The sequence below is a fragment of the Amblyraja radiata genome, chromosome 9, assembly GCF_010909765.2.
Source record: "Amblyraja radiata isolate CabotCenter1 chromosome 9, sAmbRad1.1.pri, whole genome shotgun sequence".
NCBI classification, from domain to species: Eukaryota; Metazoa; Chordata; class Chondrichthyes; order Rajiformes; family Rajidae; genus Amblyraja; species Amblyraja radiata.
Genome location: NC_045964.1, coordinates 54306702 through 54329634, shown reverse-complemented (window position 1 = coordinate 54329634; position 22933 = coordinate 54306702). Strand labels below are relative to the sequence as shown.

General features: G+C 53.2%; 2 protein-coding genes across 7 annotated transcripts in view; one reads left to right on the top strand and one right to left on the bottom strand.

Annotated features, from left to right (window-relative positions):
* Positions 1–7275, top strand: part of ttll5 (tubulin tyrosine ligase like 5) — a 163618-nt gene extending 156343 nt beyond the window's left edge. For 3 of the 4 annotated variants that reach the window (XM_033027477.1, XM_033027473.1, XM_033027474.1), the window contains 2 exons: positions 710–801; positions 6626–7275. In XM_033027477.1, coding sequence (XP_032883368.1) covers positions 710–801; positions 6626–6696 — 163 coding nt within the window. In that variant the 3' untranslated portion in view covers positions 6697–7275. The remainder of the gene's footprint in view (positions 1–709; positions 802–6625) is intronic. The other variant, XM_033027476.1, reaches the window with a different exon arrangement.
* tgfb3 (transforming growth factor beta 3) lies at positions 740–21037 on the bottom strand. 3 transcript variants are annotated; one of them, XR_004413129.1, is made up of 9 exons: positions 20272–21037; positions 15533–15693; positions 15022–15151; positions 14540–14644; positions 13848–14031; positions 13090–13243; positions 11551–12734; positions 9888–9890; positions 740–751 (listed from the first exon to the last, which is right to left on the bottom strand). XR_004413129.1 is itself a non-coding variant. In XM_033027479.1 (8 exons), the coding sequence occupies exons 2-8, from the start codon at positions 20627–20629 to the stop codon at positions 12576–12578; spliced, it is 1251 nt and encodes a 416-aa protein (XP_032883370.1). In that variant the 5' UTR covers positions 20630–20695; positions 20789–21036; the 3' UTR covers positions 9903–12575. The 3 variants fall into 3 exon arrangements, 2 of the variants coding, with proteins under 2 accessions (XP_032883370.1, XP_032883369.1); XM_033027479.1 differs by lacking the exons at positions 740–751; positions 9888–9890 and having other exon boundaries at positions 9903–12734; positions 20272–20695; positions 20789–21036; XM_033027478.1 differs by lacking the exons at positions 740–751; positions 9888–9890 and having other exon boundaries at positions 9903–12734.
* Positions 21038–22933: the final 1896 nt, after the last annotated feature.

Sequence of the window (22933 nt, the reverse complement as noted above, 5' to 3'; positions counted from 1 at the left end):
AGACTGAGGTGAGAAAAAACGTTTTCACCCAGAGAGTTGTGAATTTGTGGAATTCCCTGCCACAGAGGGCAGTGGAGGTCAAGTCACTGGATGGATTTAAGAGAGAGTTAGATAGAGCTCTAGGGGCTGGTGGAATCAAGGGATATGGGGAGAAAGGCATGGGTTATTGATAGGGGATGATCAGCCATGATCACAATGAATGGCGGTGCTGGCTCGAAGGGCCGAATGGCCTCCTGCACCTATTTTCTATGTTTCTATGTGTATCCCAACATTTAAGAAACAGTTGGACAGGTATATGGATAGGACAGGTTTGGAGGGATATGGACCAACCGCAGGCAGGTGGGACTAGTGTAGCTGGGACATTGTTGGCCGGTGTGGGCAAGTTGGGCTGAAGGGCCTGTTTCTGTGCTGTATCACTCTGTGACTCTCCTCTCCTTATCTGACATCCTTCTGTCTCCTTGTCACCTGCAGCCATTGTCACTAACTCACTGGCCAGGCTTTGTCCACCCTCCCCCACCACCTCTCTCTCTCCCAGCTTCAGTCAGAAGAAGGGTTCTGACCTGAAACATCATCTGTCCATTGCCTCCACAGTTGCTGCCTGGCTTGTTGAGTTTGTCAAGCAGCTGCAGTTTGTGGTGTGTGTCGTCTGTCTCGGCCTGTTACAGGGCAGTGTGTGCGGGGAGTGAAACTTCTCCCTTTCCTCTTTCAGAGTGATTGCCATTGACGGCCGCCAACCAGAGCCCACCAGGACCTCACTACACACACCTGTCGGCAGCGGCTCAGGTGGGACGTCAGCTACAGGTGAGCAGGCACAGGCCCTTCTGCCCACACCAGCTGTGGAGGCCATGGATTCTTGATTAGTACGGTGTCAGCGGTTATGGGGAGAAGGCAGGAGAGTTAGATCAGCCATGATTGAATGGCGGCGTAGACTTGATGGGCCAAATGGCCTAATTCTGCTCCGAGAACTTCTGAACTATAATGTCAGTGCCAAACATGATGTCAAGACCAACTCTCCTCTCCCTGCAAGTGATCCATATCCCTCCATTCCCTGCATATCCATGCGCCTCTAAAACACCACTATGGTATCTGCCTCCACCACCACCCCTGGCAGCGCGTTCCAGGCACCCACCACCCTCTGTGTAAAGATAGTTGTCCTGTACACCTCCTGTAAACTTTGCCACGCTCGGTTTTGAATCCCCTACCCTTGGGGAACAGACTGTGAGCACTCCCTTTCTCCATGCCTCTCACCATCTTGTCCACCAGTGTAAGGTCACCTGTGTCCAGACTGTGCCCACCAGTCCAGGTAACATCCTGGTGCAGGAACTGGGTGAATAGGTGGTGTGATAGCGAGCTCTGACAGAGTGCGGCATCTGTGTTAGTCTCACACACCAGGCCCTGATACACAAGTTCAAGTTCAAGTTACATTTATTTGTCACATGCACCAATTGGGACAGTGAGATTTGAGTTACCATACAGCTATACGAATAAAAAACAACACAACACACGATAGAGTTTAGACAATAGACAATAGGTGTAGGAGTAGGCCATTCGGCCCTTCGAGCCAGCACCGCCATTCAATGTGATCATGGCTGATCATCCACAATCAGTACCCCGTTCCTGTCTTCTCCCCATATCCCCTGACTCCGCTATCTTTAAGAGCCCTATCTAGCTCTCTCTTGAAAGTATCCAGAGAACCAGTTCTCTGGATACTCTAAGGCAGAGAACATGGACATCCCCACACAGCGGAATCAACGTTTCCCACTGTGAGGGAAGGCAATAAAGTTGTCATCTTCCTCTTTGTTCACCCGTGGTCTGGGCCTTTGAACCCTCCGCAGTCGCCGCTCCGGATGGCCCAATGTACAGACCCTCTCTCCGGGATAATCGGAACAGATCGGGACACGCTTGCGGCTTGGAGTTCCCGAATCGGCCGCTTCCTACTGGAGACCGTGGCTTACTCGTAGATAGACACAGAGTGCTGGAGTAACTCAGCGGGTCAGGCAGCATCTGTGGAGAACGGATAGGTGACGTTTCTGGTCGGGACTGGGATCTGAAGAAGGGTCTCGACCCATGACGTCACCCATTCCTTCTCTCCAGAGATGCTGCCTGTCCCACTGAGTTACTCCAGCACTTTGTGTCTATCTACGAGTAAGCCTCAGTCTCCAGCACTTTGTGTCTATCTTTGGTTGAAACCAGCATCTGCAGTTCCTTCCTACACAGGCGGTGAGGTGCATCTTCGTGCTGTCCGTGTTCTTCAGGAGCTGTCAGTTGGGGAGCACCCTCTGTGCTGTTGGTCTGCCCAGTGCCTGGGTTACGGAGAAGCCGTGACCCAGTGCTGCCGGCCCTGCTATGTGGAGCAGCTGGAGCTGGAGCTGGAGCTGGCCCTAGGTGACACTGACCAGCAGATACCCCGTGCCCCTGGGTAGCGCCCTGCACTCAGGCCTGTCACTCCCTGGCTGTCCTGAGAACAGGTGGTCATGCCAAGCCGAGAGTCAACTGTATCTGCACATGGGTACCAACCATACGGAGGCAGGCAGGTGGTCATAAAGAATAGTAGAATTAGACCATTCGGCCCATCAAGTCTACTCTGCCATTCAATCATGGCTGATCTATCTCTCCATCCGAACCCCATTTTCCTGCCTTCTCCCCATAACCCCTGACACACGTACTAATCATGAATCTATCTATCTCTGCCTTAAACATATCCATTGACTTGTGGCCTCCACAGCCGTCTGTGGCAAAGAACCCCACAGATTCACCACCCCCGAACACCTGTACTAATCAAGGTGGGACGAGTGTAGATGTGGCATCTTGGCGGGCACGGGCTAGATGGGCCGAAGGGCCTGTTTCCATTCTGAATGACTCAATGACTATGTGTACGTATGGTGATAGACACAAGAAGCTGGAGTAACTCAGCGGGACAGGCAGTATCTGTGGAGAGAAGGAATGGGTGACGTATAATAATAATAATAATACATTTTATTTAATGGGCGCCTTTCAGACATCTCAAGGACACCATACATAGTAATCGGAATAAAAACATATAATCGGAATATAACAAGTAATAAAGACATCACAGAGACACAAATTAAAAACAGAATTCAATCCAAAAACAGAAAATCAAAAACACAGTGTGAAGACACAGACGTATCAGGACGAGACTGCAGTGACGTGCAGGTAGATGAGGAACACTCACTGGTCTATGGAGGGGATTGAGTATCGGACAGCAAGAGGGGAAGGGGGTGTCTGAGTCTCCCTGCCCAGTAGGACAGGACCATCCTTCCCCAGTGGTGTCTCTGCTCCCCCTCTGTCTGCTGCCACTGGGTATAGGGAGAACACGCTGTCTGCTCCTCGTTGCTGGCTGGAGTTGCTGTGACAGTGATGGGTGAGCTGGCAGCATGCCCACCTGCCAGAGTTGGGTGTCGGGTAACTGGAGCAGCTGGTCCAGGCGCTGCTGAGATCAGGTGTCTGGAAATGCCGCTGTATTCTCCTGCACTCATCAGGCTGAACTGGGGCAGGGTGAACCAAGCCCAGCCGGCAGCAGCCACTATCCCCACATGTCCAGCCCCATGCACGGCCCAGAGCAGTCACACGGACCTGAGTAAACCCCATGGTAACTTGAGGAAATGCTCTCTGTGGAAAATAAATACCTGACGTTTCGCGTTCAGTCTGAAGAAGGGTCTCGACCCAAAACGTCACCCATTCCTTCTCTCCAGAAATGCTGCCTCACCCGCTGAGTTACTCCAGCATTTTGTGTCTCCCTTCGATTTAAACCAGCGTCTGCAGTTCTTTATCACACTACATAGCTCGGTGTTGTATTTCAGTTAAAACCCCAGGGAGGAGGCAGAATGTTGAACAGCCCCGAGCAGCAAGAATGCAAAGGGGAGGAAGAGGGGTCTGTGTGTCAGTTATCCATTGTGTCATGAGGAAGGATTAGTTAGCGATCTTGTTGTGCAAAGCCCCTTGGGCAACAGTGACCATAATATGGTGGAATTCTGCATTAGGATGGAGAGTGACACGGTTAATTCAGGGACTAGGGTCCTGACATGAATAAAGGAGACTTTGAAGGTATGAGACGGGAATTGGCTGGGATAGACTGGTAAATTATACTTCAAGAGTTGACGGTGGAGATGCAATGGCAAAGATTTAAAGACCGCATGGATGAACTCCAAAAATTGTTCATCCCTGTCTGGCGAAAAAATAAAACGGGGAGGGCGGCTCAACCGTGGCTAACGAGGGAAATCAAGGATAATGTTAAATCCAAGGAAGAGGCATATAAATTGGGCAGAGGAAGCAGCAAACCAGAGGACTGGGAGAAATTTAGAGCTCAACAGAGGACAAAGGGGTTAATTAAGAGGGGTAAAAAAGAGCATGAAAGAAAGCTTGCGGGGAATATAAAAACTCTCTAAAAGTTTCTTTAGATATGTAAAAAGGAAAAGATTAGTGAAGACAAATGTACTGTAGCTCCCTCACAATCAGAGACATGTGAATTTATAATGGTAAACAAGGAAATGGCAGAACAGTTAAACAAATACTTTGGTTCTGTCTTCACTAAGGAAGACACAAATAATCTCCCAGAAATACTAGGGGATCGAGGATCTAGTGCGAGGGCGGAACTGAAGGGAATCCATATTAGTCAGGAAATGGTGTTCGATAAACTGTTGGGACTGAAGGCAGATAAATCCCCAGGGCCTGATGGTCTGCATCCCAGGAGCTGGCTCTAGAAATCGTGGATGCATTGTGATCATTTTCCAATGTTCTCTCGACTCTGGATCAGTTCCTGTGGACTGGAGGGTAGTCAATGTAACTCCACTTTTGAAGAAAGGAGGGAGAGAGAAAACGGGGAATTATAGACCAGTTAGCCTTACATCGGTAGTGGGGAAGATGCTGGAGTCGATTATTAAAGATGTTATAGCAGCGCATTTGGAAAGTAGTTACAGGATTGGTCAAAGTCAGCATGGATTTATAAAGGGGAAATCATGCTTGACTAATCTTCTGGAATTTTTTGTGGATGTAACAAGTAGAATGGATAAGGGAGAGCCAGTGGATGTGGTGTATCTGGACTTTCAAAAAGCCTTTGACAAGGTCTCACACAAGAGAGTAGTGTACAAAATTAGTGCACATGGTATTGGGGGTAGGGTATTGACATGGATAGAGAACTGGTTGGCAGACAGGAAGCAAAGAGTAGGAATTAACGGAATTTTCTGAATGGCAGGCAGTGACTAGTGGGGTGCCGCAAGGCTCGATGCTGGGACCCCAGTTATTCACAATATATATTAACGATTTAGACGAGGGAATTAAATGTGACATCTCCAAGTTTGCGGATGACACAAAGCTGGGTGACAGTGTGAGCTGCGATGAGGATGCTATGAGGATACACGGTGACTTGGATAGGTTGGGTGAGTGGGCAGATGTATGGCAGATGCATTATAATGTGGATAAATGTGGTTATCCACTTTGGTGGCAAGAACTGGAAGGCAGATTATTATCTGAATGGTGTCAGATTACGAAAAGGGGAGGTGCAACGAGACCAGGGTATCATTGTTCATCAGTCACTGAAAGTAAGCATGCAGGTACAGCAGGAAGTGAAGAAAGCTATTAGCATGTTGGCCTTCATTGCGAGAGGAGTTGAGCATGGGAGCAAAGCGGTCCTACTGCAGTTGTACAGGGCCCTGGTGAGACCACACCTGGAGTATTGTGTGCAGTTTTGGTCTCCAAATCTGAGGAAGGACATTCTTGCTATTGAGGGAGTGCAGCGTAGGTTCATCAGGTTAATTCCCAGAATGGCAGGACTGACATATGATGAAAGAATGGGTTGACTGTGCTTGTATTCACTGGAATTTTGAAGGATGAGAGAGGATCTTATAGAAACATATAAAATTCTTACGGGATTGGACAGGGTAGATGCAGGAAAAATGTTCCTGGTGTCGGGGGAGTCCAGAACCAGGGGTCACAGTTTAAGAATGAGGGGTGGGCCATTTAGGACTGCGATGAGGAAAAACTTTTTCAGTCAGAGAGTTGTGAATCTGCGGAATTCTCTGCCACAGAAGGCAGTGGAGGTCAATTCACTGGATGTTGTCAAGAGAGAGTTAGATTTAGCTCTTAGGGCTAAAAGAATCAAGGGATATGGGGGAAAAGCAGGAACGGGGAACTGATTGTGGATGATCAGCCATGATTATATTGAATGGCGGTGCTGGCTCGAAGAGCCGAATGGCCTGCATTTTCTATGTTTCTATCCAGGCGTGATCGTAACATTAGTTATTGTGGAGAGTGGTGAGACAGGGAATGTAGCAGCATCCTTGTGACCAGCGTGGGCACAGGACAGAGTGGATGAAACACATTGTTCCCAGAGTCGTACAGCACAAAAACACACCCTGCGCCCCAACTCACCCACATTGGCCATCTCCGCTGGGCTGGGCTGTGGTGGTCCAAGCCTGCAGCTCCACAGTGGGGCTGTGGTGGTCCCAGCCTGCAGCTTCACAGTGGGGCTGTGGTGGTCCCAGCCTGCAGCTCCACAGTGGGGCTGTGGTGGTCCCAGCCTGCAGCTCCACAGTGGGGCTGTGGTGGTCCCAGCCTGCAGCTTCGTGAATCGCGAGGTTAACAAGACTCTCTGTTTTCTGTTTTGCAGCTCAGTGCTCAGCGATCCCAGCGAGGAACGGCAGTGAATGGACATCGGACTACCCAGACCAGACACACTGACCCACAGAGTGGTCCCACTGACCACCAGGACCAGAGCCACTGACCCCTCCTCAGACAGACCCTGCTGATCCCAGGACGCCCGGCATGCGGGGTTCCTCACGGAGCGGCCCTGGGAGTGATGGCAGCGTCACCCGGCTGGAGCAGGGAGTGGGTGTGGAAGATCACAGATGCCCTCGGCCACTGGTGTGCAGTGACCACGGACACTGTGGGGACTGGACCATGGGCACTGTGGGGAGTGGCCACTGCACACGGTCACTGCTGGGCACTGGACGGGCAGGGTCCTGTGGGGGAGGGTGGGCCGGGGCACTGATGGGCAGTGAGTGGTCCAGTGGCCACGGGGCTGGGCTGCTGCTGGCCCACCGGCCACGGCCCCTCACTCTGACCACATCGGCATGTCCCGGTCAGCTTATCTTTGGATATTTCAGTCTGTACATAAGGGGGGGTGGGGGTGTGTGTGTGTGTGTGTGGGTATTTTTTTACTGCGGGGTGAGGGTGGAGGGCCAGAGGTGCTGCTCCCAACACAGGCCACACTTGGAGTTTCGGGAAGATAAATTAAACAATGTTGGTGTTTTCCAATGTCAGGTTCAGATTCAGATTCAAACTTTATTGTCATTGTGCAGTGTACAGTACAGAGACAACGAAATGCAATAGTCAGTGTGTATATCTGACTGGTCACTGCTTCATATTGTCTCGTTCACCGACACACTTGCTCCCTTGTCCAACCATCCTATACATGGGTAATATCAGCCAACAGGTCATGTACAGAGAATAATACCAGAATGCAGAATATAGTGCAGACAAAAAAAGTGCAAGATCTGCAATGAGGTAGGTTGGAAGATCAAGACTAGTCCCTAGCTTATGGAAGCACCATTCAATAGTGTGATGACAGAGGGGTGGAAGCTGTTCCAGAATCTCGTGGTGCGCGCCTTCACGCTTCTGTATTGTCTTGTTGCTGAGGGGAAAAGAGGGGATGGCCGGGGTCATAAGGTCATAAGTGATAGGAGTAAAATCAGGCCATTTGGCCCATGAAGTCTACTCCCCCATTCAATCATGGATGATCTATCTCTCCCTCCTAACCCCATTCTCCTGCCTCTCCCCATAACCGGTAACACGCGTACTAATCAGGAATCTATCTATCTCTGCCTTAAATATATCCACTGACGGCCTCCTTCTGTGGCAAATAATTCCACAGATTCACCACCCTCTGACTAAAGAAATTTCCCCTCATCTCCTTCCTAAAAGAACATCCTTTAATTCTGAGGCTGTGACCACTAGTCCTAGACTCCCCCACTAATGGAAACATCCTCTCCACATCCACTCTATCCAAGCCTTTCACTATTCTGTATGTTTCTATGAGGTCCCCCCTTATTCTAAATTCCAGCGAGTACAGGCCCAGTGCCGACAAACTCTTATAGAGTGAAACTGTGGAAAGAGGCCCTTCGGCCCAACTTGTCCACACCGGCCAACATGTTCCAGTTACACTAGTCCCTCCTGCCTGCGCTTGGTCCATATCCCTCAAAATCTGTCCTATCCATGTACCTGTCTAATTGTTTCTTAAACATTGGGAATGTCCGAGCCTCAACCACCTCCTCTGGCAGCTTGTTCTATACACCCATAACCTTCTGTGTGAAATAGTTACCCCTCAGATTCCTATTAAATCTTTTACCCTTCACCTTGAACCTATGTTCTCTGGTCCTCGATTCCTCTATTCCAGGCAAGAGACTCTGTGCATCTACCCGATCTATTCCTCTCATGATTTTATACCTCAACAAGATCACCCCTCATCCTCCTGCGCTCCATGGAATAGAGACCCAGCCTACTCAACCTCTCCCTGTAGCTCACACCCTCTAGTCCTGGCAACATCCTTGTAAATCTTCTCTGAACCCTTTCAATATCTTTCCTATAACATGGTGCCCAGAACTGAACACAATATTCTAAATGCGGTCTCACCAACATCTTATACAACTGCAACATGACCTCCCAACTTCTATACTCAATACTCTGACTGATCCTCATCCTTTACAATGGACACTGAAATCTTACCAACCACCAAAGTCAGACTAACGGGCCTATAGTTCCCACTGTGAGTGGCCATTGATTATGCTGGGTGCTTTCCCGAGGCAGCATGAAGTGTAGACGGTTAATGTACAGGTTGGGCAGTGATGGACTGAGCTACATCTACCACGCTGGAACCGCTCGTGGACCAGCGCTCCTCGGTATCAATGACACACGAGAAGGAGCCGTTGGACGTATCCACTCTGCTCAGTGTGTGGTTGAGCCCTCCAGCACCTCCTGTTATCCACACCACCATGCCGTGACCAGACCACATCTGGCATGGCAGCCGAGATTTCCACCACTCGAAAGACCATCCGTTCAGCAGTGTCGAGAGCTGGATGCAGGGTGGACAACAGGGTAACTGCTGCTGGACTGGGGAGCGGTCAGTCAGGGCCACTCCCCTCCACCTCAGTGAGGGAGTGCTGCAGGAGTAACGGTGTTGAGAGCACTGTGGGAGGCAGGGAGCATGGAAACTGGTCTTTCACCAACCTACCCACCTTCATCTCCCATCTACATTAGTCCCACCTGCCCACATTTGGCCCATCTCACTCCAAACCTGTCCAACTGTCTTTTAAATGTTACGATAGTCCCAGCGTCGACTACCTCCTCTGGCAGCTTGTTCCATACACCCACCACCCTGTGTAAAACGTTACCCCTCAGCTTCATATTAAACCTTTCCCCTCTCACCTTAAACCTGTCTGCTTGTTCTTGATTCCCTTACTCTAGGCAAAAGATTCTGTGCATCTACCCGATCTATTCCTCTCATTAATTTGTACAACCCCTGCTATAAGATCTCCCCTCATCCTCCTGCGCTCCAAGGCATAGTCCCAACCTACCCAACATCTCTCTACAGCTCAGTCCCTCAAGTCCTGGCAATATCCTTGTAGATGTTCTCTTAACCCTGGTTCCTATAACATGGTGTTGTGGACTGAGCAGAGCACTCGTTGTGCCGTGTTACGGGGCAAGGGATTCCACCACCGACCACATCTCAGTCTCAGTGTGAAGGGTGCAACCTCTCCCCAATCAATGGAGCCAGAGAATGGAGGGGGAGCAGTAACCCAAACTACACTTTAATCTCACCCAAAATTCCACCGACCCTGTGTGGCAATAAATTCTATCAAACACATACAACAAACATCCTCTTTTCTTAAAAAAAAAAGTTTATTCAATAATGGAAAAAAAAAAGTACTGAAAATAAATTAGCAGGGTGGGATGTGCAGCTTGTGGCAGAGATGCTCCCAGAGTTACGGGCAGGTGAGGCCACAGCACCTCACACTCTGGAGCAGTGCAGGGATCCCAGAGCTAACGTCACCTATCCACCTCCTCCACAGATGCTGCCTGACCCACTGAGTTACTCCAGCACTCTGTGTCTTTGTGGACGGTAGAGCATCTGCGGTTCCTGGTTTGTACGGGATGGCAGCAACAGTCACAACGGTGGCTCTTTGTTGAGGGAAGGGTTAACTTCCCGGGACAAGTGCGAGTCGAGGGGCCATTATTTGCCAATATCATTCCCACTGCAGCCCCATCTGACGTTTGTCCCACTCGATGGCCGTCTCCTGTTGTGGCCCAGTTGGAATTCTCCATCTCCCATCTCCAATCAGCTCCTCTCCTTCAAATGGTCAGAGAACAACGATCAGGTTTCCAAATTAAGTTGTTGGTGTGGAGCCGGTCGTTCTGTTGTCAAGATGTGACTGGCCTTTGTGTGAAATACCAAAGCCAGCCTTGACAGTTGCAGCCACACAGCAAGAGGCACCAACTCGAGTGTCACGGCTTCATTGATGGACGGCTGCAGTCTCCAACTGTGGTTTGTCAGCTTTGTTTCTTGGTTTGTGTGATGACCTTCTCCAAGTGGACAATTGGAGTCTTCAGCTCTGATACAGCAGCGTTCGAGGTCCCCCAGTCTCCATCTGGAGATGAGGATGATGGGCTCGCTGTCTTGACTAGTTTTATTCCAGACACTGCTCCCATTCCTGCTTCTGAGACCCACCTGTGGTTGCCTGCCCCAGTGCCAACATTCCCAGAGTGGGACATTCCCAGAGTGGGAATGTGTAGTAAGTGCTTTGGCAGAGCTCCACTCCCATGTCCCTGTGAGGATAACCGGCATGTCTGCTGCTATTCATCATCCTCGCCTCCTGTTGAGAGCTGTGCTCCATTGACTGAGAGTGTGTGAGGGTAGATGATCAGGTGCTCACACTCCAGCAGTGACTAGTGTACACTGGCCTCAACCTGTAGCCACTCTAACCACCCTCACCAGTGGTGCTGCCTGCCTGCCCCCCTCGTCCGAGAAACAGTGGCCTGATTGCCCCCCGACTCTGCAGTGGACCCCTGCCCAGGGATCAGCCACTTCCAGCTCACCCCGTCCCGGAACCACGAGCGACTCCTGGAGCCCAGCACTGGGCGGCCAGAGGTCACAGGGCAATGCTCCCAACCGGCCTGGGGTCAAGACCGAGGCACCGCAAACATCCAGGTGCAGCAGCATTGACCATCTGTCCCAGCAATGGGGCTGCAGCCCATAGACAGGAGCAAGGCGGAGACATGGGGCGAGAGAGAAAGTCTGGGGGGGGGGGGGGGGGGAGACCGGGGGGAGGAAGGCCTGGGGTTCCGTGGGGCCAGAGCGGGGTCCGCCTTGGCTGCTCCAATCCCCCGTCACAGAACCACGATGCCTTAACACAGACTGCGGTGTGGTGTGCAGCGGGTGGCACTGATTCACACACTCGTGGGTCACTGACCTCTGACCGATCCTGGTCACACAAGAGCACGGGGACAGGCCCTTCAGCCCATCTTGTCCGTGCCGCCCACCTGGACCAGCCCCATTTGCCCGTGTTTGGCCCGGAACCTCCATGTATCTGTCCATCGGTCTTTGAAAGCCCATAATTGTATGCACATCGAGAGCTCCCTCCAGCCGCTCGCTCCACTTACGGACTGCACTCCGAGTGAAAACGTTGCCCCTCATATCTCTCCCCTCTCACCTCAAGCCCGTGTCCTCTAATTCTAGAATCCTCTATCGTGGGGAACGGAGTGAGAGCGTTCACTTTATCCGTGACCCTCATGGTCTTGACCCTCAGTAAGGTCACCCCTCAGCCTCTGTCTGGAGCTCCACGGCTCAGTGTCTGTGTCCTTGATGGTCTCAGCCGAGCGCCAGGTTCAGCTCACCCCGTGGTGACCCCGACGGGCATCCTCGCCCCGTGCTCCGGCTGCTTGCTGGGTTTAACGTGTCCGTGGAGCTTGGGACGGGCAGTGTGTGGGGTCGTGGGATCCACACTGTCTCCTCCACGCTCCCCCCATCTCCTCAATGACCACGGCTCAGACCCCGACTCTCAGCCCGTTGTGTCCCTGTTGTGAATCTCTCCGTCCATCCAGGCCGCCGGTCACTGCACCGTCCCATCCCCTCCGGCCGTCTGCAGCCTGGTCTCAGAGCCTGCCCCTCACGCGCGCACACACGTACACAGTCACTCACACAGGCACACACGTGCACACACACGCAGGAAGACACACATGTGCACACACCTCCAACATGGACCCACACTCACCCTACACACATTCTCTTGCGCGCACACACACACACGTGTATCTTACATGCATGTATATGTGTACTTCCTACAAAGATACCTTTCACATACATGCTCAGGTACCGCACACAGATCACACACCTGTACACACGCATTCCTCAGACATAAACACAGACCATACACGTGTGCACACAAGTGCGGGCTGCAAACATGTACACACAAACAAGAGCACACACGTGACCGGCACTAGTCCACACAAATGCTGCCCGCACACGTACCACACCCATGTTGACACGCGTGTACACGGGGCGCCCCTCAGCTACATTTGCAAGACTTGACGATCATGTTGGACAGTTGTTCCACCTTGGGTGTCCGGCCCACGTAGTAGAGGATGGTCAATGGTTCCAGGTCCTGGGCAGCGCAGCACGGACTGGCCGAGGCCTCTGGGTTCAGCGTGTTGTACAGTCCCAGCACCTGTGGACACATGCACACACGTGTCAGAGAGGGAGACACACGCATGACACGTCACATGCACCCCATGCCGTGTTGTTTGGCACGTGTTTGTGCGGCGTGTCGGTGGCGTGTGACGGTGCACGGACTCACCATGTGGTTGTGTGTCCGTGTTGCTGTGGGAGGTCACTGCTGTGCTACGTGTGGCGTGTGTGTGGCGTGTACTCACCGTGCCGTGCTGCATGTGTGTGGTGTGTGCGTGCGCGTATTCACTGTGCCGTGTTGCATGTGGGCGGCATGCGTGTGCGTGTATTCACCGTGCTGTGTGTGTGGGTGCGTGTATTCACCGTGCTGTGTGTGTGGGTGCGGCGTGACTCACCGTGCCGTGTTGCGTGTCGGTGCTGCGCAAGTACGGGCAGGGGCCGGCGCAGAAGTTTGCATAATAGCCCTTGGGTTCGTGGATCCACTTCCAGCCCAGGTCCTGGCGGAAGTCAATGTAGAGCGGGCGCACGCAGCAGTTATCCTCATAGTGCCTGCGGATGGCAGAGTGACCTTCACTGGAGCCCGCACACTGCCCACACCGCACACCCTGCACAATGCCCACAACGCACACCACCCACAACGTACACCGCCCACAACACACCCTGCCCACAACGCACACCCTGCCCACAGCCCACACCCCGCCCACTGCCCACACCGCACACCCTGCACAATGCCCACAACGCACACCACCCACAACGTACACCGCCCACAACACACCCCGCCCACAGCGCACACCCCGCCCACAACGCACACCCTGCCCACAACGCACACCCTGCCCACAACGCACACCCTGCCCACCGCCCACACACACAGTGCACACCACTCACTGCCCACCCCGCCCACAGTGACCAGTCACTCCGTGGTCACACTGTCCCCACACCGTGCCAACTGAGCCGGTCAACAAGACAGAACATGGGCAGAGTGACCAGTAACGGCCCACTCCCTGTGGCCACCCTACCCCCCCCACCCAACCCCGTGGCCACCGCACGGCCCATGGCCGACTGACCGGGTCAACAGTCCGTGCTGCAACAGACGGGTATTAGTGGCGCTCAGTTACAGCGGGGGTGGGGGGGGCCGGGGCCGTGGGGTTTGTACCTGAAGCAGTAGGCGGTGTCGAGAGCTCGGCGGCGGCGTTGTCGCTGGCTGTCCAGCCGGTGGGGGGGCAGCACCATGAGGATGAGGTGGGGGTTGTTCGGACCCTCGTACAACAGCTTCTGCTCCTTGCGTTTCTGCAGCCGTCCCAGGTCCCCGCGCTCCGCAAACTCATAGTCATCAATCCCTGCCGGATGAGCAGCCACTGTCACTGACCCCCCGACCCACACTGACCCCCGCCCCCACACAACCTCCAACCCCACACTGACCCCCCCGCCCCCACACACTCACCCTGGCCCTCAGTGACCCCTTGACCCTCACCCTGACCCCCCGCCACATTCACCCCCGACCCTCACTGGTATACTGACCCTCACTGACTGGACGTGCCGCCCCCCCCCCCCCCACGCCCCCCCCCCCCCCCCACATTACCTCCAGCACGTTGTGTTTTTCCAGCATCGACATGTTTGGTTTGGGCTTCATGGACAACGTGGGTTATCCAATCTCTGAACCGGTCCCCCGACCCCTCACACCTCAACATGGCCCCGACACCCTCATCATCACCAAGTAGAGGGGAGAGGAAGGTGGAGGGGAGGGGAAGGTGGAGGGGAATGTGGAGGGGAGAGGGGAATGTGGAGGGGAGGGGAAGGTGGAGGGGAATGTGGAGGGGAGGGGAAGGTGGAGGGCGGAGCGGTTACCTTTAAACTTGACGTCAAGGACTTCACCCTCGGTGGAGATGATGCCGTTGGCGTGGAAGGTGTGGCAGGGACAGTGGACACTGATCTCCAGACCCAGGTTGGTGTCTGCACAGAACAGCCCATTACATCGCAGCAACGACACAACGTAGACAACCGTGCGTGCACACACCCCCCCTCCCAGCGCACACACCCCCCCTCCCAGCGCACCCCCCCCCCTCCCAGCGCACACACCCCCCCTCCCAGCGCACACAACCCCCCCTCCCAGCGCACACACCCCCCCTCCCAGCGCACCCCCCCCCCTCCCAGCGCACACACCCCCCCTCCCAGCGCACACACCCCCCCTCCCAGCGCACACACCCCCCCTCCCAGCGCACACACCCACCCACGCACCTCACCCCCCCCACCCACGCACCCCCCCCACCCATCCCCCCACGCGCACACGCACCCCCCCCCCCCCCCCCCAGGCCAGTGCCCCCACCCACCCCGGTTGACGAGCCACTCCTTGACGCTGTCGGTGACATCGAATGACACCCACTCGCTGAAGCCCTTGGTCAGCACCACCTTCCCCGCGATGTAGCGCTGCTTGGCAATGTGGTCGTCCGGCTTCACAATCTGGACAACAGCAACAACAGAGTGACCGACTGACCACTGACCGACCCGTTTCCCCCCCCCCCCCCCCCCACATACATAGGACAGCCCAGCATGGGGACTGACCACTGACCCACTGCCCACCCCGCGTCCCCCTCCACTCCAGGGTCAACACACAGGGTACAGACTGACCCACGGCCATTCACTAGACAGCGCTCAGTATGGGGGCTGACCCACTGACCACCCTGTGGGGTATCGCCCACTGACCACCCCGTACACAGGGTCTGATCCACTAACCACCCAGGGACAACACATGGGATGCAGGGACTGGCCCCAAGCCCCCCACCCCAGGGGAGAGGGGCAGCCCTGTATCTGTGCACTGGGCCATGACAGGACCATCCCCACCTGATACACTTCGATGCGCTGCTCGTTCCGCTTGGCGCTGCCGTTGGGGACCCGCAGAGCCCGGAACTCGGCCCGGAACAGGTTGGACACGTTCTTCTCCATGGAGGAGACGTCGAAGTGGAAAACCTTGGACGTGATGCCACGACACGAGCTCACATCATCTGCAAAACAAACCCACAATCAGCTCTGGGTTAGGGGGGAGGACGGGAGCAGTGTCTCCCCCAGTGTAGCGGGACGGGATGAGTCTCCCAGGGTAGGAGAGTGTCTCTTGCCAAGTGTGGGGAAATAGATCACAGCGGCATCAATATGCGGGGAATGGAGGGATGCGGACCAGATGCAGGCAGCGATTAGTTTACTCTGGCATCGTGTTTGGCATCTATGTTGTCGGCTCCTGTGCTGCACTAAGTTCCATGTTGCGAACTACAATTCCACACTGGAAAGGGTGCAGGCAGGATTTACGAGGATGTTGCTAGGACTAGAGGGTGTGAGCTACAGGGAGAGGTTGAGTAGGCTGGGTCTCTATTCCATGGAGCGCAGGAGGATGAGGGTGATCTTATAGAGGTGTATAAAATCATGAGGGGAATAGATCGGGTAGACGCACAGAGTCTTTTACCCAGAGTAGGGGAATCTGGAACGAGAGGGGAAGGATTTAATAAGAACCTGAGGGGCAACGTTTCCACACAAAGGGTGGTGGGTCTGCGCTGATCATGCTAGGCTGGCATGCGTGGGGAGGGGGGGGGGGGGGAGAAATTGGAGCTTTGTAATCGCCCTTTAGGTGGCAGCCATTTGCATACCTGGAGTACGCAGCAAAACATTTATCGTGACGTATTATATAGTAGTAGACAATATAGCATTCAATTTAATCTGCAATGTGAGATATCGGATGTGTCGGTATTGCTGCTGGACAAAGTGGACTACAAAGGCATGAGGGAGGAGCTGGCCAAAGTTCACTGGATTGGGATCCTAGCAGGGGTGACGGTGGAACAGCAATGGCAGGAATTTCTGGGAATAATCCAGAAGATGCAGGATTTTTTCATTACAAAGAGGAAGAAAGATTCTAAGGGGAGAAAGAGGTGACCGTGGCTGACAAGGGAAGTCAAGAACAGTATAAAACTAAAAGAGAAGGCGTATAACATAGCAAAGAGTAGTGGGAAGCCAGAGGATTGGGAAACTTTTAAAGAACAACAGAAGGTACCTAAAAAGGCAATATGGGGAGACAAGATGAAATATGAAGATAAGCCAGCCAATAATATAAAAGAGGATAGATTAAGTTTCTTCAGTGTAAAAGCAGAGACTGCAGAAGGACTTGGACAGGTTGGGAGAGTGGGCAGAGAAGTGGCAGATGGAATATAGTGTTGCAAAGTGTGGAGTCATGCATTTTGGTAGCAGGAATAAAGGCGTAGACTATTTTCTAAATGGGGAGAGAATCCAGAAATCGGAGGTGCAAAGGGACTTGGGAGTGCTGATGCAGGATTCCCAAAAAGTTAATCTGGAAGTCGAATCGGTAGTAAAGAAAGCAAACTCAATGCTAGCATTTGTATCTAGAGGGCTTGTATACAAAAACAGGGATGTAATGCTGAGGCTCTACAAGGTGCTGGTCAGGCCGCATTTGGAATATTGTGAACAATATCTGAGGAAGGATGTGCTGGCTCTGGACAGGGGCCAGAGGATGTTTACAAGAATGAGTGGGTTAACCGATGATGAGCGTTTGTTGACACTGGGCCTGTACTCCCTGGAGTTTAGAAGAATGAGGGGGGACCTCATTGAAACATACAGAATAGTGAAAGGCTTGGGTAGAGTGGATGTGGAGAGGAGGTTTCCACTAGTGGGAGAGTCTAGGACCAGAGGTCACAGCCTCAGAATTAAAGGATTCCTGGTCACACACACAGTCACGCTCTCGCTGCACCGTCCTGTCACACGCTCCCATGGCAATGACGGCATAAGTTGAGACTGTCGCTGTGTGCGACAGTCCAGCCTCTAACAGCGAAACACAGCAAACTGCAGACGCTGCTTCACACAACAGGGCACAAAGTGCTGGAGTGACACTGCGGGTCAGGCAGCATCTCTGGAGAACATGGATACGGAGATGCTGCCTGACCCGCTGAGTTACTCCACCACTGTCTCACCTTGTAAATAAGTTCATAAAGTTCATAGGTTCTAGGACCAGAATTAGGCCATTCGGCCCATCAAGTCTACTCCACCATTTAATCATGGCTGATCTATCTCTCCCGCTCAACTTCATTCTCCTGCCTTCTCCCCATAACCTCCGACACCGTAGTAATCAAGAATAATACCCTGTAATACAGTTATGTTATTATGCAATAAGTTACACAGGGTGACACATGCTGTGTTATTGTAATAAACACACACATGTGCGTGTGTGCTGCTTCTGTGCGAGTCCCCCGCCTGTAGCCAGTGTGTGCCCGCTGTAGTACTGTGTTACTGGTCTGGCCCTTCCCCCAGCATGCGGTGTGGTGTTGCCAGGGCCAGGTGTAGTCTACAGTAATGATGGGTGTACGTGTAACTCTGCCAGGGTGCAGTGTTGCCGGGTGAACATATACGTGTTGGTGCAGGCTACAGTAATGAAGGGTGTACGTATGGGCATTCACGTGGCTGCAGTAATGACCGCCTGTCCCCACTCTCCCACCACCAGTAACCTGCCCCCCCCTCCCCTTCCTCCAGGTGGCACCCTGCTCCCTCTGCTGGTCACCGGGCACAGTGCGAGTTGCCCAGCCGGGACTGTCACCGCTCCCGTTCACTGCCCAGTCCCAGCTCACTCCTTCCCAGGCAAAGGGGGTCTCCATGCTATAAACAGCCCAGAATCTACAACATCAGCTCACAACAGGCTTGGTGCCACAGTGACTTCAGGCAGCAAAGCTTGGACACCAATCACAGGACAATATCTGACCCAAATAGGGGCCGTGCCATCATTCAGCATCAACTCCATCCCGACTTATGCCGTCATTGCCATGGGAGCATGTGACAGGATGGTGCAGAGAGAGCGTGACTGTGTGTGTGCGAGTGCGAGACCCAGGGTGTGTGGCAGGACAGTGCAGAGGGAGCTTCATTCTTTTTTTTAAACCCCTGCTCTGTGAACTGTGAACTCTAGATCTATGGGTGAAGATGCTGTTTTATTTCTAACTTGGCTACTGCACATATGCCCACAAGGCCTCAGCCTGCACGTGATCCATATCCCTGTCTAAAAGCCTCCAATACTCGCTTTGCATATTCTGCTTTCTGACTGTCTATCCTAGCTGCGCCCTTCATAATATTACACCCTTCCCTCAGGTCTCCCCTCAACCACTGACGCTCCAGAGAAAACAATCCAAGTTTGTTGGCAGAAATTAATCTCAGCTCACTGCCGTCAATGAAAGAACTCGTCTCTGTGAACAATTACAGAGGTGTGGCCACACTTGTGATCAGTTATGGCCACCCTGCTACTGGAAGGATGGCATGATGGGGGGGGAGGTCAGGCAGGCTAGGACCCTATTCTTTGGAGCGCAGGAGGATGAGGGGTGATCTTATGGAGGCGTGTAACATCATAGGTACATGGAGAGGTACAAAGGGATGTGGGCCAAACGCAGGTAGACCAGTGTAGATGGGCGTCTTGGTTGGCATGGACGAGTTGGGCTGAAGGGCCTGCGTCCGTGCTGTCACAGGGGTCACCTATGGGTGGGTCTCCGTGCATCAGGAGTGGTGTTCGTGTGCGCGCAGGTGTGTGTGTGTATGCGCGTGTGTGTTGAGATGTAATGGAGAGACCCCTGTCTCCAGACCACATGCCGCCACCCTCCCTCCCTCATTGACTCCCACAACCACCCCTGACCCACCCCGTGCACCCTGACCTCTCGGCTGAACCCTGCCCCTCCCCTCGGCCTCTGCATTGATGGAGGCCTTTCCCAGTTGCTATGAATGCTGGGACAGCGTGCCTCCATTGTGCCCACCTGCTGGCTGGCACCAGGGCCCCTCCGAGGGTGGACAATGGAGTGAACGCTGTGGAAGGGGGGGGGGGCACCAGGTAGAGACCATGGGCTGGTGGTCTCTCCACCCACGGGACCCTCAAACTGCCTCGTCAACACTCTCCGTGTTGACAGGGTTGGTGCCCAAGTCAAAGCTCAGGTTTCGAGGGCCTGAGCTACAGGGAGGTTTGTCCGGCTGGGACTTTATTCCTTGGAATGTAGGGAGGTGAGGGGTGATCTTATAGAGGTCTTTAAAATCATGAGGGGAATAGATCGGGTGAATGCACAGTCTTTAACAGGGGGGGGGGGGGGGGGGGGGGGAGGAGAGAGATCAAGAACCAGTGGCCATTGGTTTAAGGTGAACGGGGAAATTTAATGGAACCAGAGGGGCAGCTTTTCCACATAGTGTACGGAACAAGCTGCCAGAGGAGGTAGTTGAGGCAGGGACGATGACAACATTTACCATTTGGACAGGTACATAGTCCACACCAACCAAAGTGCCCCCTAGCCTCTAAACCTTTCCCATCGATGTACATGTCCAAGTGCGCTATTTGTACATTTTCACACCTCATGTTTCCCTCCCCCCCGACTCGCAGTCTGAAGAAGGCAAGTGCGTTTGAAATGTAGTCAGACATATTTGCCTGTTGTGGTAAGGGTTGGAGGGGGATGTGGATTCATGGAAGTGCAGATGCTGATTTACCAAAACGCAAATGTTTGGAGACAGGCAAGTGGGACCGGTTTGGATGGGCTACCAGGGCGGAGATGGGCCGATGGGTGACTTACTGTCGATGGCGGGCCCGGTGATCATGTCGAACTTGTAGACCTCCTTGGCGTAGTACTCCAGCTGCGTGTTGTGGGAGAGGCAGGCGTGCTGTTGGTGCTGCTGGTCGCGGCCCAGCTCCTGCAACAGGAGCCGGGTGCTGTTGTACATGGCCAGGACCTGTAGCGGCACCTCGGCCGGCCCCGGCTCGTCGGGCGGGCTGCTGAAGCGCAGCTTGCTGAGGATCTGGCCGCGGATCGCCTCCACCCGCTTCTTCTTCATGTGTTCCGTGTCCACCGTGGTGCAGGTGGAGAGCGGCCGGCCCAGCGACACGGCGTCCAGGGCGAGGAGTAGCAGCAGCAGCAGCCGCCGAGCACGCATCGTGCACCGGCCACCCGGCACAGACCAACACTCAACTTCACACAAACTTCGGCAACCGTGCAAACTCCCGGGGGCTTTGCAAACTTCACAAGAGCTTCTTTGCAAACTTCAGAAGAACTTAGCAAACTTTTCACAAGAGCTTCGCAAACTTTTCTCAACTTTCCAAAAGAACCCTCCCGGGGGGATTTGCAAACTTCACAACAACTTCTTTGCAAACTTTTCACAACTTTTCCAACAAAAAAAAATTCACAAAACTTCGCAAAAACTTTCCCCCCCAAAAAAATCACAAAACTTGGCAAACTTTCCCAAAGTTTGCGGCTGTTGTGTCGCGTCGCGGCGCCTCCCGGTGAGGATATCCCCGGTACCGCCGCCTCCGCCGGCCGGCCGCTCACTACCTCTCTCTCCCTCCCTGCCCCGCCGCTATCGCCCTTTATAGACGCTACCGCCACTAACGTCTCGGCAGCGCCGGGGCCGTGCGCGGGCACGCCGTCTGTGCGCGGGCACGCCTGGTGCAGAGAGAGGGGCGACGCGCACCTACCACGGACACGAGCATAAACATTCACAACACACAGCAAGTCAAATCAAGTGAGTTTTATTGTGGCGTCTCTTGACTCATTCATATTACAGGGATACACAAAACACATACCTTTTTGGTTTCCAAATAGAGCTCCTGTGAAATCACCATTGCACACTTAGAGAGTGGTGGATGCTGCCTGCTCCATCACAGATACTGACCTCCCCACCATCGAAGGTCCACAGATACTGACCATTGAGGGGATCTGCAGGAGGCGCTGCCTCAAAAAGGCAGCCAGCATCACCCTGGCCACGCTCTCATCTTGCTGCTACCATCTGGAAGAAGGTACAGGAGCCTGAAAACGTGGCCTCCAGCTTCAGGGACAGCTTCTTCCCAGCAACCATCAGGCTCTTGAACACTGCACAACACCAACCTCAGCAACTGTGATCTTCTGTGGACTCGTTGGATTCACCACGGACTTCAGTTTTGGACTATTTTGGCTACCTAGTGTTATGGTTATTAATTCATTGCATTGTTTGAGTATTATATATTCACATGGAGAGAGCTGTGGACCATGGAGTCAAATAAGTTGAGCTTCATTATCAGAGCCACAAATCACGTCCTTCCCACAAACCTAAATCTTTGGCTGGGAGAGGATCCAGCCTGCCCCCTGTGTGTAGTTCCAGCAAACCTCAAGCACATCCTGGTCGGTTGTAAGACCAGCCTAACACAAGGCAGATACACCTGGCGACACAACCAGATGCTGAGGTGTTTGGCAGCTGAACTCGAGTGCAAGAGTTACCACCATGCCTATCAATGCCCAGATAACATTCCCGCAAATACCATCCTTTATCCGGGAAGGAGAGAAACGTAGGACAAACCCTCACCTCTCAACTCATGCCCACTGAACCCAGCCAGGGACTGGAAAATGCATGTTGACCTAGGCCAGAGGCTTTCGTTCCCAGTTGAAATCGCAGTTACCAACCTGCGACCCGACCTCGGTCTCTGGTCCAACTCCTGTCGTCGTGTTTTCATCATTGAGCTGACGCGGTCCCATGGGAGGAGGCTGTGGACGAGGCTTATGAAAGGAAAAAGCTTCGATATTCAAACCCTGCAGCAGAGGCGGGGAGAGAGGTTGGAGGGTATGGGTGTGTTCAGTGGAGGTGGGGTACAGGGGCTTTGTAGCCAGTTCCACCGCAAGACTCCTGAGGGTAGTAGGAGTCAAAGGGCAGGCACAAAGGAGGGCAATAAAAGAACTTGCCAATGCCGCCGAACGGAGCAGTCACTGGCTGTGGCTGAAGAGGAAAGATGCTGTCTGGGCTGCCACATGACCATCTAGAGGCTAACAATAAGACACACACCCAGGTCTGATCACCCTGCGGTGGGCCTGCCTCGACTGAGGGTGTCTTGTGATAAAAGACCGAAACACCCAGTGACGTTGAGGTACACAACTGAAGATGTGTCTGATTGGTAGCAAATCACCTAATGGTCTTACCCAAGAATGTCAATTGTAGTGAAATCATAGGGATTGTAACAGTCCAGTCCTACTAATCAATCAAACATTGCATTGTTTGAGTATTATATATTCTGTGTGTTATTGATTTTACCGGCCTGTTAAGCTGCAGCATTAAGAGTGTTATTATTTTATGTTTGGTATATATGAAATTTAATATTGTATGATAAAATTAAAATGTATGATGTATTCAAGAGAGAGTCAGCACGCCTGCCTCTCCCAGGTAGCCCTTGCTTTCCCTCTCTCTTCATTTCCCCCAACCCCTTCCCAGTTCTCC

What these genes read in the sequence shown, in the direction of transcription:
- tgfb3 (XM_033027478.1), bottom strand. Translation starts at nt 20,629, where the DNA reads ATGCGTGCTCGGCGGCTGCTGCTGCTGCTACTCCTCGCCCTGGACGCC. An exon ending in CACCGGGCCCGCCATCGACA is followed by an intron (nt 15,694 to 20,271) that starts GTAAGTCACCCA and finishes TTTGTTTTGCAG; the next exon opens with ATGATGTGAGCTCGTGTCGT. An exon ending in GGAGTGGCTCGTCAACCGGG is followed by an intron (nt 14,645 to 15,021) that starts GTGGGTGGGGGC and finishes TGTTCTGTGCAG; the next exon opens with ACACCAACCTGGGTCTGGAG.